At 33.9% G+C, this 14852-nt stretch overlaps 1 protein-coding gene across 1 annotated transcript; it reads right to left on the bottom strand.

Moving 5' to 3' along the window:
* Window positions 1–10346: 10346 nt before the first annotated feature.
* LOC134248450 (pyrin-like) lies at window positions 10347–13405 on the bottom strand. The gene is made up of 2 exons (XM_062730848.1): window positions 13299–13405; window positions 10347–12092 (listed from the first exon to the last, which is right to left on the bottom strand). The coding sequence occupies exon 2, from the start codon at window positions 12057–12059 to the stop codon at window positions 10395–10397; it is 1665 nt and encodes a 554-aa protein (XP_062586832.1). The 5' UTR covers window positions 12060–12092; window positions 13299–13405; the 3' UTR covers window positions 10347–10394.
* Between the last annotated feature and the right edge of the window lie 1447 nt (window positions 13406–14852).

The raw sequence follows: 14852 nt of genomic DNA, 5'->3' as shown, positions 1-14852 counted from the left end.
ATAATTACTTGTCTTCTAAAAAGATAATTTTCAACGATCACAAATCACACCAGGAAAAGGTGCCCGTCATCATCCCGATAAGAGGTGTCTATTCCCAAAACCGCGCATTTAACATAGAATATACAAAATATATACAAGATATATACACTTCGCTTCTCCTCGAAACAACAGATACAAAAGTCGAACCAAGTTTCCCTTTGATTTCCACAAATTGATAAAAAATGATTGATTTTGATTCCCCAGTAATCAGGAAGAAGTCGTAGCGTAATTGATAAGTTCACAGACTCTGAAGTACAGGGTTCTATTCTGGTCTTTAATTGGCACGTTTTTCTTGCATTATATTTTTTTCATTTTTTATTCGAAATTAGATAAATTTAATGCTATTATACCTGGAAAGAGTGAAATAATTTTTTTATATCAAAAAAGCCAATTAATCAATGAAAAGATGAAACTGAATGATAACTAAAGGGTCACTGAAATGCAAGTGCCATTAAATCGACTGAATGATCACGGAAAGTGGGAGGAAAGGTACTTTTCAGTGACTTTCAGAAACCATTCAGTGTCCAATCAGTTACTATTCCGTCGACTTAATAAACCCGGTGAACATTAACGATAACAGACATGGTGTCCTGTTTACTAAAACAATTTCACCTGTTTCCTGGATGTATGCTATTTTGTTAAATTCTGCACATGTCACAGAACACAGACATACAGTTCTGCTTTCTCAAATTTCTTCTCTGATATTGCTGGATTATACTTTATCAAAAAGTTTTAAAACTGCGGTGTTAAATAAGTCCTATAATTATAATGTGGTCTAAAATTCTACTTCAGTAAGATGGGCTACCTTTTTAGTATACTAGAAGGGAACATTTTTTTGGTTCAAGCCTCGCTCGGTGCAATAATCATTTAATAAATAATCCTTAATTCCTTTCTGAGTTTCTACTGATTTATTAAGGTTGGAATTAGATAAATTAGGTAGTTGCACCGAGAACAAAATCAATTCCAATCTTCTATTCTACTTAAACTTTGATGTACATTTACACTTTTCATTTATGCCTTTTATCTGTAGGTGATTATTTTTTGTGAAGCATCGATGTCACTACGTTATTGTACCTCCTAGGAAAAACGGTCATAAAAGTAAGAATCTGACAAGGTATTTCAAACAATCATATGGTTGTTTGTTTAGAGGCCGACTTTGGTTTTCATTTCGCAATATTTCGCACATCACAGTAAAATGGAGCGTAATAGTTTTTATTTTTAAAGCAACTTTTTTCACCTGATTAATAATATCAAACAAGATTTATAAGTAACAAGTTTGAAATGTAATTAAATTTCATATACCTGATTTGTAATCGATTGTGCAATTGTTAGTTAGATTGACGCCGTTATAGTGTGTTTATGGCGTTATGATAAACTGAAGCTCTTAAGAAATGGGTAATAAAAATGTTATTAAAGAAAAAAATAATAAACATACGCTCTTGAAATTTAAAACAGAGAAATATTTATTATGTGTTCATGTACTTTTCATAGTAATATAAATTATGCCCGTTATATTTTGAAGTGCTCTATAAAAATAGGGAACTTCGTTATTATTTTTTTTTGCATTTTGAGAAGCCCCCTCTGCTAACAAGAGATAGAATTATGTGTTTCTTACACATAATGTGCAATATAATATTTCTCGTCATACATTATAGTTTTAACAAAAAGTATTTTGTAGTATTTGTATAATATGCTTTAAAGTGCTAAAAAGTGGCACTTTCCTATATAATCCTTTAGCAAATGTACATGTATTTTGAGACGGTCCTTTATGGTGGCTCATAACATCCACAGTTTATTTTAGATTTCATTACGGCACCACTTATTATGTAGATATCAGATACCCAAATGGAGGTTTTTATATCATAAATTATTTTTTAGAGAATTCTTTGTTTTTTCCTATTTTTAGTGAAGTGTTTAATTTCTAGTTAATTATTACCAGAATTTTAGAACTATCAGTGTCAAAAGATAAACATCTTCATATGTATATGTGGTTCATATTAAATAAGTACCTGTACAATTCGTTCCCAGAGGAAAACAATCGCAACAATAAATTTAATTTTCTGTATAGTACGTCATCAAACATTGATGTAATGAGCCACCTTAAGAATACCTAGACGGTAGATTTTCCCCAAAATTGGCATGTACGCTGAAGTCAATGTAAGGTATATATCATAATGGTGTAAAAATGAAGAGTTTCGCGCAATAAAACCCCAGTCGACCCCGTTAAATCTGACTAGCCATGGCCAGCCAACCAAATCATGGACATAAAAACTATATATAATGTTCCCTACACATGATTCCTGCAGATCACACGCCAAATATGCCCATTTTCGTTTTAGGAAATATAATACTACAAAATTTGATTAAATATTTAAAGTTTTAGCTTGACATCGATACATTAATAACTTCATGATCAGCCGGCGCTGTCACATTTTAGATCCGTGAAATCTGACAACCTCATTGTTTTCAATATCTGCAACCTCACTTATCTCCAGGAGAATCCACAGAGGTGATAAAGGACTTAAACATTTCGTGTTTATTGTCATCTCTCACGAGAGATGACATATTAAGTTTGTTTTCCGGATGTGAGGTCCCAGTGTAAGCAGCCATTAAAAATCGGTAAGCCTCGGATGATTACACTCGTGCCATGGTGCGGGGCAAGAACTATCCGAGGAGCACCGAGTGGTCACTTTGATGATGATGTGATTTTTTAAATATAGAGCGGTAAACAATGAGCGATCCAAACATTGAAAAAGAGAAAGGGTTGCACAGGAATCACAGAGGGCCAGACACACAATATCGCCTGCTGGTTGTTTGCATGGTGTTCAAAATATATGTACTTATTTAATCGTATACATGTTTACATGTAGGCTACTGCGTAAATAATCTATGGTGTGTACCAGATATGGAATATTCTAACTAGGTCAGCGCGTTGAATCACAAATGATCTGCTGAGGCGTGGATCCAAGAATTAACAGAAAACAACATCAAAGTTAATACATTTACATTTAGTACTATAAACTGTCATGAATTGATGTCGAAAACTTTTTTTATGGTTGTCATTCTATAATTTATTGCCATTTTTCCACACAAAAATACATGTATGGGGATAAGAAGAGACAAGAATATATTTGAAAAACTACGAGCATTGGAAAAAAACTCACAAAGATTATGATCGAGTATTTTCTTGAATGTTTACAGTTTTCTTTTTAATCATATACCCCGGTATAATGAAAGAACTTGCAATCATTTTTTATACAATATTCAATTTTATTAATAGCAAAAAAGTAATCAAATCACCTTTTCTATTTTATTGAAATGAAGCCAAAATTAAAATATATTCCTAAAACAGTCGAACATTTAGGGTTGGCAAATTGGAATTTTTTCCAGATAATTCGTGAATGCTTGATTTTAGCTGATACCTTTTAAATTTTACTAGATCGTATTGCGCTAAGTGGAACTTGGTCAGCTGTTATTTCTATCTTGAATGTGTTTTTAAATAAATTAACAAATACAAATGCATCTTAAATTCTTTTAGGTATAATAATATTATGTGATTTAAAAAAAAAATTCTCAGAAAATATGAATTGCTCATTGATTCTATCTGAATAGTACGAAGGTAAGAAATGAATGGCCAATTCATTCTTTCCTTTATGTTTAACGTATTTTAAATGGATCCATTTTAAATTGGCATCCAAATTAAGAATGTAATTATTCCAAAGTTAGATACATGCCTATATGAAGATTATAATCCTTTCACATACTAAAGTATGAGAATACGTTTCAATCAAACGTGTCCCAAAATTAGTAGTTTTAAGATTTTCCATATAAAAGAGTTTTCTATAAACACGATTTATATATAGTTCAGTGTGAAATGCTTAAGCATGATTCGTGATATTATTTAGAAAATTTCAGAAAAATATATTTTCTTCAAATCTGAGTCCCAGCCCGGCCCTTTAACCTTTCACTGTTGTAAATGCATGTTCGCTGCAAGTCATCTCCCTTATCCATACTTTTTCTTTTAGTATAGTCATGTCTTCTCCAAGGAAATATTTTTTCAGAAAAAATTAAAAACTTTAAACCGTTCCTTCCCATCTACAACATACGATTTTGGAGTTTGAAAGCTACCCCTTTTCCTGTTCAATATCTAATTACCATTCCCCTAAAAATAATAATAATAATAATATTCTGTCTTAAATAGAAAAATGTAACATTCCACTGTTTATTCTTTGACACAGATGGAGCCAAAGAGATGACATTTAAGGCTTTCTGGAAAGCCAAACTTGTACTCATTTACATTGTCATGAACAGCTACTTTCAATGTATATTAAACCGGTCACGGTAGCCTAGTGGTAGAGCGTTCGCTTCGTGATCGGGAGGCCCGGGTTCGATTCTCGTTCCCGGCGCTGCGTCATACCTAAGACGTAAACAAAGGTAGTGACTGTTCCTTCGCCAAGCGCTCGGCACTAGAAGTGAAAGTCACGGGTCTTTCGGATATGACCTTAAAAACGTAGGTCCCGTGTCACGGTAGGCGCTGGCACGATAAAGAACCCTCACTGCTCAATGGCCCTGAGTGCCGAGTATAGGTCTAAATTTGAAGCCCTTCACCGGCATCGGTGACGTCTCCATATGAGTGAAAAATTCTCAAGAGGGACGTTAAACAATATACAATCAATCAATCAATCAATGTATATTATATTGCACATTGATTTATACACTGGGCGAGATCTTTGCTTGATAATGCAAGAACATTTTGATTGGAGTTCACTATCTACAACGCATGATCAACATACGTGCAGACAACTTTTTGACGTGATGAATTTTTCACATCTTGATTGCAATTGACATTAATTTTGCATTTCACATATCTCTGATTCTCTTTTGGCATTAAAATAGGACTTTCCGTGCACTTCTTTCTCTGTAGCCATTTTAAACGGTATAGTGGAATTCAATAAAGACTTCACTAGACCTTTTGCATGTTTCAAGTGTATAAAAGTTTTAAAGGGACACAGTAAATTTAAGTGAGATATCATCATTATATACTCGAGAAAATTCGCCAAGCCTTTACTTGGTATTTAGGGCGACTTTGTAGTGAGCGAGGTAACTTTATATTTATCGTTCCAGCGCCTGACGTGACATGAGGTCGGTTACCGCACAAATGATAAATGTCATTTTATGCAACTTCTTCTGTCTACAGTTGCGTTTTTTTTATTATATTCTTGTATTCCATGTATCGTTTAATCACTTTATACCCAGATTCAAAAAGGTTAAACCATTATGAAAAAAAATTTTAAAAGGAAAAGGACAATGTCAAGTAAATCTTAGTTTGCTTGTAATATCAATTTCAAGTTCCTTGAATATATATGATAACCTTCAAGTGCAGAATATTTTCAAAGATCATAAAGTATGTCATATTTCATGAAATAAATAGAGATAACGAACAGTTTTTGAGCTGAAAGGTCTATCATATAATACAAAATTGGAGCGGACCTCTAAAACAACAGGATCGGTCAGGTAAACAAAAGCAAAACAAAAAGGAAATAAATCTCAATCCCCAGTATTTTCAACTGTTTATAATTAAAATAAATGTATTTCTTTATAAATAACTTGTTTATAAATTAAAACTTATTCCTTTTTAAATTCCCGAATAATTTTTCACATTGTTTATGTTACGAAAAAATGGTAACATAATTTTATTTCTTGGTCATTTAATAACTTGTTAGGTTTTACTTGAGGGTTGCGTGGAACACTCTTTTTTTCAGCGTGGTACTTGTAAAACTAATAGCTTTTTCAAATAAAACATCTTACATCGAACTTTAAGAATTTTTCAAAAGAGTGACAATGTAGCTTTCTATTTCTCTTAAACCTGTAGTTTATAATTAGTGGTTGTAATCTTCCCCTGATTTCTTTATTTAACAACTTATTTTTAAGGTCTTCCGTCTTCAGCGGAAGACCTTACTGTTATTCTTAGGTTTCTTTTTCACTTTTATTATGTCGCCCCGAACGAAGTCGGGGACGACATATTGATATTGTACGCATGTTTTTTTTATCCAGGCTGTTTCTCGGAGATGGCTGGGACAATCTTTCTGAAACTTTCCTTAAAGGACGATCACTGGTTGTAGTTGTGCAGTGAGGTCGTTCAGTTCCAATATGTCTACCGTTGCCATGGAAACCTGTAAAAAGCGACAAATTTTGTCCGAGACTGTTCTCTCTGGTCCCTTAAACGTTCGTCATGAAACTTTTCTTATTTTAATGATTAGTATCTGTAGTTATGCAACTCGTATTTAAAATTTTCATATAATCGATTATTGCCATGAAAACCAGGTGAAAGTTAAAATTCTTTAATTTCGATTTTCTCAATAACTACTCAGGCAATCGTTTTGAAACTTTCAATGTTTATTCCTTGCAATGTGTCAAAGTGATTTCTACTTTCAAAATAATTGTAATGAGTCGCTCACGGTTGCCATAGAAACGAAACAGAAAAAAAGATTCAGATGTACACATGTGTTCTCCAAGGTCTAGGTCAAAGGGTCAAAGTTCGTCGTATCCAATAAAAGTTCTTTTCACAAGGATTACATATTTAAAATACAAAAGCCCTAGTACTTACCGTTCAAACCTTATGGCTATTTACTATGTTCAAGACGACCCCCCTTTTTTTTGAAGCACACAGCCAAGTAGAATACACAGATATAACATATACAACTTACAAGTAACTTTTTAAAATCTTCATTCATAAAATTCAGTTCCCGTCATGTGATATTTTGCCATCATTCATTCTCCTTCTGTTTTGTCTCTTGAACTTTATCTATATAAAAAAAAAATAACGATTGTCAGCTGCATTTATTATCATTTCGCGTTGTCTTGTATATCTATCACTTGTATATTATTCATTTCATTAGATAGTGCAAGTATAAATTAAAAAATTGGTACGTCATTTCCATAGTTTTTATTCATTCCTAAATTCTTTGATCCGCTCCTGATGGTTCGCAAAGCCTTGATCACCACTGTATACAAAACATTCATCTCGCCGAAAATGTTCATGATTCCGCTAAACTGAGAAAGTTTACACATGATTTATTATCTCATAACACACATCAGCTCTCTGCAATGCAGAAATGCTCGAATTGATGGTGGCATGTCAGATTCGTTTTTCGGTAGAACCTTTAAAATGAAAGTGAAAGAGGGAAATTTCAGAGTTCTCACTGGCGTTACAATACACAAAATAATTCGGCTGATCTTCTTCATAAATTACATTTCCCAAGCTTTTATCATAGGAAAGATACTGCCAATTAACAAGTATGAGGCTCAGTTCAGTTCATCTGCCAGATTTCTTTTATGCAAGACTGCAAATTTTGGAACTTGTAATTTTCCTGCACTACTTTCTTCTCCTACCGATTCTAAAAATAATAAGTGGGATGTACCCAATTAAGGTCTTCCGTTTCCAATGGAAAGGACTGATACAACTCGATGGTTGTTCAAACTTAGCTAATGGACTTTTGTTTTAGTGATGATTAAAATGAAAGTCTTGTCCAGTACGGGGCGACATATGCTATTGCTTGCAATAGCAGACTTTCTAGTTATTCTTTTTTTTCTTACCGATTTTGTGCACGCGATTTCTCGAAAACGGCTCGATGGATTTCCATGAAACTTTCAGGACTTATGTAACATCACTTGAACCTTATGCGTTTTTTCTGATTTGATGACGTCACTTCCAGTTTGGAGATATTGTCGATTTTATGATTTTAGAAGGGTCTGGTTGTCCGCAGACTTTCTCAATAATGGCTCAAGATAGAAACACGAAACTTTCAGATATAATAGACCAAAGTATGTAGATATGTATAACGTATTTCATTTTTATCGGAAGTGCCGCACGTCGGCACTCGCTATGGCCCGAAAATAGACGTATCACGAATTTCAAAGTTTTTAACACTTTTTCCAAGATTTCTTTTTACCTAGAAATATTTTGTTAAGACATATAAAACAAAAGATGTGTAAAATTGCATGATCTTTCAAATGATATCCAAGAAAAAGGGCTGGCCCCTAAAATAAAGGATCCAGAGGGGCCAAAACGTTTTCTCTATCTCAAAAAGTGTTGACAATTTGTTATGCACCATAGAAGGAAAGTTGTTCAAAATAATAAATAGCAGAGGCAAAAATCATTTAAAGTCGTTAAAATTCCGTCACTTCCGGTCAGGCCGGAAGTATTTGTAAATGGCTCGGTTTTTGCACACAGAACCGTGAATGTCTATCAATCTCGATATCATCGTCTTCAGAATTAGACAGGAAGACTTATTTGTTGCTTTGCAACAAGCTCGTCTAGTTTTTAATATTATTCTAAATAACATTTATGTAAATATGCAGTCTCTCAAATTGACTATGATAATCTCTATTCATTAAAAGATTGTAAGAAATACTTGCTTTTTCAATAGTTTAAACTCCTCTCTGTTACAGTAAAACAAAACAACAGGGAGCCTGCAAATTCAGAATACACAAGGGGACAGAACTGTCCATGATGTAACCTTATTTCATTGTATAAAGATATGTAATATTTACAAACAAAGCGAAAGTTTTAACAAGAATTGTGGTAAATCCCAATATATGTACATTGTTAGTTGGTATCGAATTTCTCTCAAATAAACGTCAGTTCGATAAAATCCTGTTTACATATATTTGATTTTCTTTACTTTACCACTGTCACTTTCAGTGACAAAGAGGTTATCTGTGGTGTCAATGCACAGACCACATAAATCACCTACATCACAGCTACGAATAAAACGTAGAAACTGTCCGTCCTGGTTAAGGATGTGGAGACAGCCATTATAATGATCTGCAGTCAGGATCTGACTCCGACTGTCTGTTGTGATGCCAAGTGGATCAAAGTAAATTTCAGAGTTCTCACTGGCGTTACAATACACAAAATAATTCGGCTGATCTTCTTCATAAATTACATTTCCCAAGCTTTTATCATAGGAAAGATACTGCCAATTAACAAGTATGAGGCTCAGTTCAGTTCATCTGCCAGATTTCTTTTATGCAAGACTGCAAATTTTGGAACTTGTAATTTTCCTGCACTACTTTCTTCTCCTACCGATTCTAAAAATAATAAGTGGGATGTACCCAATTAAGGTCTTCCGTTTCCAATGGAAAGGACTGATACAACTCGATGGTTGTTCAAACTTAGCTAATGGACTTTTGTTTTAGTGATGATTAAAATGAAAGTCTTGTCCAGTACGGGGCGACATATGCTATTGCTTGCAATAGCAGACTTTCTAGTTATTCTTTTTTTTCTTACCGATTTTGTGCACGCGATTTCTCGAAAACGGCTCGATGGATTTCCATGAAACTTTCAGGACTTATGTAACATCACTTGAACCTTATGCGTTTTTTCTGATTTGATGACGTCACTTCCAGTTTGGAGATATTGTCGATTTTATGATTTTAGAAGGGTCTGGTTGTCCGCAGACTTTCTCAATAATGGCTCAAGATAGAAACACGAAACTCTCAGATATAATAAACCAAAGTATGTAGATATGTATAACGTATTTCATTTTTATCGGAAGTGCCGCACGTCGGCGCTCGCTATGGCCCGAAAATAGACGTATCACGAATTTCAAAGTTTTTAACACTTTTTCCAAGATTTCTTTTTACCTAGAAATATTTTGTTAAGACATATAAAACAAAAGATGTGTAAAATTGCATGATCTTTCAAATGATATCCAAGAAAAAGGGCTGGCCCCTACAATAAAGGATCCAGAGGGGCCAAAACGTTTTCTCTATCTCAAAAAGTGTTGACAATTTGTTATGCACCATAGAAGGAAAGTTGTTCAAAATAATAAATAGCAGAGGCAAAAATCATTTAAAGTCGTTAAAATTCCGTCACTTCCGGTCAGGCCGGAAGTATTTGTAAATGGCTCGGTTTTTGCACACAGAACCGTGAATGTCTATCAATCTCGATATCATCGTCTTCAGAATTAGATGGAAGACTTATTTGTTGCTTTGCAACAAGCTCGTCTAGTTTTTAATATTATTCTAAATAACATTTATGTAAATATGCAGTCTCTCAAATTGACTATAATAATCTCTATTCATTAAAAGATTGTAAGAAATACTTGCTTTTTCAATAGTTTAAACTCCTCTCTGTTACAGTAAAACAAAACAACAGGGAGCCTGCAAATTCAGAATACACAAGGGGACAGAACTGTCCATGATGTAACCTTATTTCATTGTATAAAGATATGTAATATTTACAAACAAAGCGAAAGTTTTAACAAGAATTGTGGTAAATCCCAATATATGTACATTGTTAGTTGGTATCGAATTTCTCTCAAATAAACGTCAGTTCGATAAAATCCTGTTTACATATATTTGATTTTCTTTACTTTACCACTGTCACTTTCAGTGACAAAGAGGTTATCTGTGGTGTCAATGCACAGACCACATAAATCACCTACATCACAGCTACGAATAAAACGTAGAAACTGTCCGTCCTGGTTAAGGATGTGGAGACAGCCATTATAATGATCTGCAGTCAGGATCTGACTCCGACTGTCTGTTGTGATGCCAAGGGGATCAAAGGATTTCTTTGAAATAGAGGGATGACCCGTGTATTTAAATTTCAGTACACCTTCCTGATTGACTACTATTACTGCACTAGCTTTACAGTCAGCTACACAGATATTCAGGTTCCTGTTTTCAGTGATGTATTTAAAGAAATCAGGGGAATACAAGGGGACACCTTCACTATCAAACTGAATGGTTTGTTTCTCTGTAGATCCAGAGAAACGGACAACTTTTGATTGTGTGTCATCGTCATTGAGCATGGTGACTAAGAGGTCACCAAAGGAAGAACTACAAATGTAGTAAGGTTTCCACTCCTGTAGTCTGATCACTTCCTGTATCTGGTCATTCTTCACTATGTTTACAGTTCTTGTATCATGGTCAGTATAAACTAGATCTCCACTCCTTGTCACTGCTATGTCACATGGTATGTTCCCTGATTTGGTTTGGATTGTCTTCAGTAGTTGGCCCTGGAGGTTGTAGAGTTTCATGATTTTGTCTTCTCCACATGTCCAGATTTCTTCATCACTGAGGCGGGAAACACTGTAAAGTGGATCATACCCAGTGTCAATGGTGATAATGAGCTCTGGTTCATCAATCAGCGGTTGAATTGGAGGACAAGATGCAGCTTCTGGTGTCTTCATTGTATAGCCATGTTCATCTGTTGTAATGGACAATGCTGACAGAGAACCAAACATTTGATTTAGCTGTTCCTTGTTTCCGTGATGAGGGGAGAAAATTGGCAAAGAAAATTTGACTTTAGGAGGTAAATTGATGAATTCAGCATTTCTTGAGATATACGCAGAGGCTAAGACATCATTGGAGTCAAGTATTTTCTTCAAACCAAGCATTGTATCTTCTACTTCAGAAGTAATCTTTTTCATTTCATTTCCCTGTTTATTCAAAACAGTCAAATGTTTGGTTTTCATCTGATTAATTTCAGATTTCTGTTTGTTGACGATACTGTTTATTTCACGATGCAAGAATTCTCCGTGTTCGGTAACTGCTGTAGTCAATGTCTCATATCGCGCTTCCAAGTTAAATTTTTCAGACTGTAAATCTGACTCAATTTCTTTATAAGTAGGATATATTCTTTGCTCAAGCTCTTTAAAATCTCTTTTTAAACTTTCTGTTTTGGAGTTGAGTTTCTTCAGAACATCTGATATATAATGCCCATCGTGTTTACTAGAGATGCAGATAGAACAGGCAGGAATGTCACATTTCTCACAGTAAACTTCACAATGTCTCTGGGTGTGGTTTGGACATTTTGGGTAGTTAACAGAAGGAGTAGTCTTCCGGTGTTTGTACGGTACAACAATGTGTCTTACGGATGAATCAGAGAGATGTTCCCCTACACAGGCCTTACACAGGTTAATCTGACAAAGTTCACAATGACTCTGTAATGCTGCTGTTTGACACAGGTCACAGACGAGTAAGTCTTGAGCACTGGTTCGTGGGTCCATTTCGTGGGTAAACTGTCATATGATAACATGGATCTGTAAATATAATGAAAACTAGAGCAAAGCTCGTTGCAAAGCAACGAGTAGGTCTTCCGTCCTGTTTTGACCGGAGGTGACGTCAACAAAAGAAAGCAATGAGCTTAGTCGTCTCAAGTCACTTTATAATTTCAATTTTGCATCAAAATCTTAAAAAAATAAGCTATTTTTGGCTACTTCCGGTTTGACCGGATGTGATGTCGACGGACGGAAAATTAAGTTTAATGCTTCCAGTGATATTTGTTACCCCAAAACTTGTCAAGAACGGCAAAAATATGCATTTTCTGACTACTTCCTGTTTGACCGGAAGTGACGTCACCGGACGAATTTTGACGACCTCAATAGATTAAGCTTGACATTTTGAACAACTTTGCTTTTTGGATGTATTACAAATTCTCAATACTTTTTGAGATATATGGAAAAAACTTTTGGCCCCTCTAGATCCCTTAATCTAGGGGTCAGCCCTTTTTTGAGATATCATTTGAAAGATCTTGAAATTCTGCACAAATTTTGTTCAATATGTTTTAACAAAATATTTTAAGTTTAGAAGATAAAAAGCAAAATATGTGTAAATTTTCACTCTTTTAGGCGTTCTAATTTTTGACCCCTATATAGCGCCGTTTTGAATAGAGAAATCGAAAAACAAAAACCGCTATGCACAACTTCAATCCTTCTATTATCTAAAATCAGTAGAATTTCTGCTCCAGCTTTAGCCGTCTCTGAGCCTTTGTCTGGAAACGAAAGCCTATAAATTTTCGTTTAAAGGGAAATAACTCAAAACCGGAAGTGACTTTTTGAAATTTTAGATAGTATTCTGATAGAGTTTAGTAACGTCTACAAACTCTAAAAATTTGAGCAAAATCCATTCAGAGATGAGTGAAATATGAGGCCTCAAAGTTGGCGTCTAGGAAAAGGAAAAAAAAAAGAATAATAAGAATAATCTTAATCATCAGAATCAGTAGAAGGTCTTCCGTTGGAAACGGAAGACCTTAATAAATAAATTATTTTTTTTTCTTAAATGTTAGTCAAAATTTATTGAAGAAGGTGGAAAAATGTCTTGACAAAATGGATTACACTTTTAAACATATCTTAAAGGGAATAGTTCCTAAATCCTCTTATCTCATATCTTCTTTCTTTCTTTTTACAATTAAAACATTGTTGTTGTCAGAAAAATTTGAAAATGGATAGTTTTCGATAACGTCTTACCTGAAACTTCAACATGGCTCCCTTAAACTGACTGAATGTATGTTAATAATTTACTTCCTTGTCCGTACTTTGAATCTCATCGTACTGCCAGGCCGTACTTTAAATACCTAAATATGTAACTTAAATAACCATGACGCACGCAAACTGAGAAAATCATATTATGTCTGGGTATATAGTGAGAAAAAGTTTGGGGTTTTGTTAGTGTCTAATATGGTGTGATACGTGAATATTTTTAGTAGTGCGTTAACCTTGATTCAGTACGAAGAACTAGACATTTATGAAAACATGATAAAAAACATAAGAACATCAGTCCTAATGTTTACCATATGATATTGATATTGATAGACGAGCGTCTTTTCCACTAGTTACTTATGGTAACAAAAGGCCATTGATATCATTATGATCTTTAATTTACAATGTACATAGAATACAATATGTTTTTTGATTTATTACCATCTGACGAGATAATATATGAGTTCAATATATAACAAATATTTTTGCAAGATATGTTTTATACATTAGAATTTCAGCTTTGACTTTGAGTCAGTGTTTTGAAACTCATTTTGCTAATGAAAACACTAATGAACATACAGTGTCAATATTGATTCGAAAAGAATAGAAAAATGATTTCGAAAGTTATGACCTATCTTTATTTCATATAACCCAATAAAATAAACATTAAAGATAGATCGTTGAATAACCCATCGGTCGAAATAAGGTTCTCTAGCTGTAAATTATTCAGATTACGAGATTCAAAATTATAACAGAGAAACTAAGGTAGCTAAACCGACTACGAAAAATGGCCAACTCTGAACTTGTTTTTTCATTCCAGTAGACGATATTGTTTTCCGTTTCGTTTCTTTTATTCAGTCAATAGATATTTTGAAATTTGATTTCTTGGAAAAAACAATTTTCCCTATCGACTCAATTATATTACCCTGAGTCGAGAGAGTTTAACCACACATGATTTAAAGACAGCCAAACATACTTTTTTATGAACAGCAATTTACAATGTACATAGAATTACACATAAAGAACCAATAGAAAGATTTGGAAAGATATTATTCCATACACAATATCATGCCACATTGCAGAATGGATAGAAAAACGTTTAGCCTATCAAACTCGATAGAAACCACCTAACCACAAAAAACAAGGGCAGATATTTGAATGAAGTAAAGAATATCCTTTTAAAAATTATTTATTGTTGGGATAAAGCCCCTCATGATTAAATCAAATTTGCAAAAAAATATCTTCTATTCCAAGTCCTTCTGGATCCCATTTGTATTACTTGTTCTTGTTAGTGCAATGTTGTTGTTTTTTTTTATTAGCATTCACCTTGCATTCTAAAACCCATAAGCATACAACTTCTCACACAAAACACCAAGGAATGCTTGATAAGTCCCAACAATTTCTTAATTCTATATCCAATTCAATCTCGATATCATGAAGTTTTTCTTGGTTTCATCGACTCCAGTGGACGAAGTTTAACTGCATAAAAAATTAACTTATAATTTGGCAGAAATTTCTCGATCGATCTTACCATGTAAAGTG

Source organism: Saccostrea cucullata, unplaced genomic scaffold (genome assembly GCF_032062105.1).
Source record: "Saccostrea cucullata isolate Sc308-1 unplaced genomic scaffold, CSIRO_AGI_Scuc_v1 ctg1927, whole genome shotgun sequence".
Taxonomy (NCBI): domain Eukaryota; kingdom Metazoa; phylum Mollusca; class Bivalvia; order Ostreida; family Ostreidae; genus Saccostrea; species Saccostrea cuccullata.
Note: the sequence above shows the minus strand (reverse complement) of the source record. Positions and strands in the feature narration are given on the sequence as shown.

What these genes read in the sequence shown, in the direction of transcription:
- LOC134248450 (XM_062730848.1), bottom strand. Translation starts at nt 12,059, where the DNA reads ATGGACCCACGAACCAGTGCTCAAGACTTACTCGTCTGTGACCTGTGT.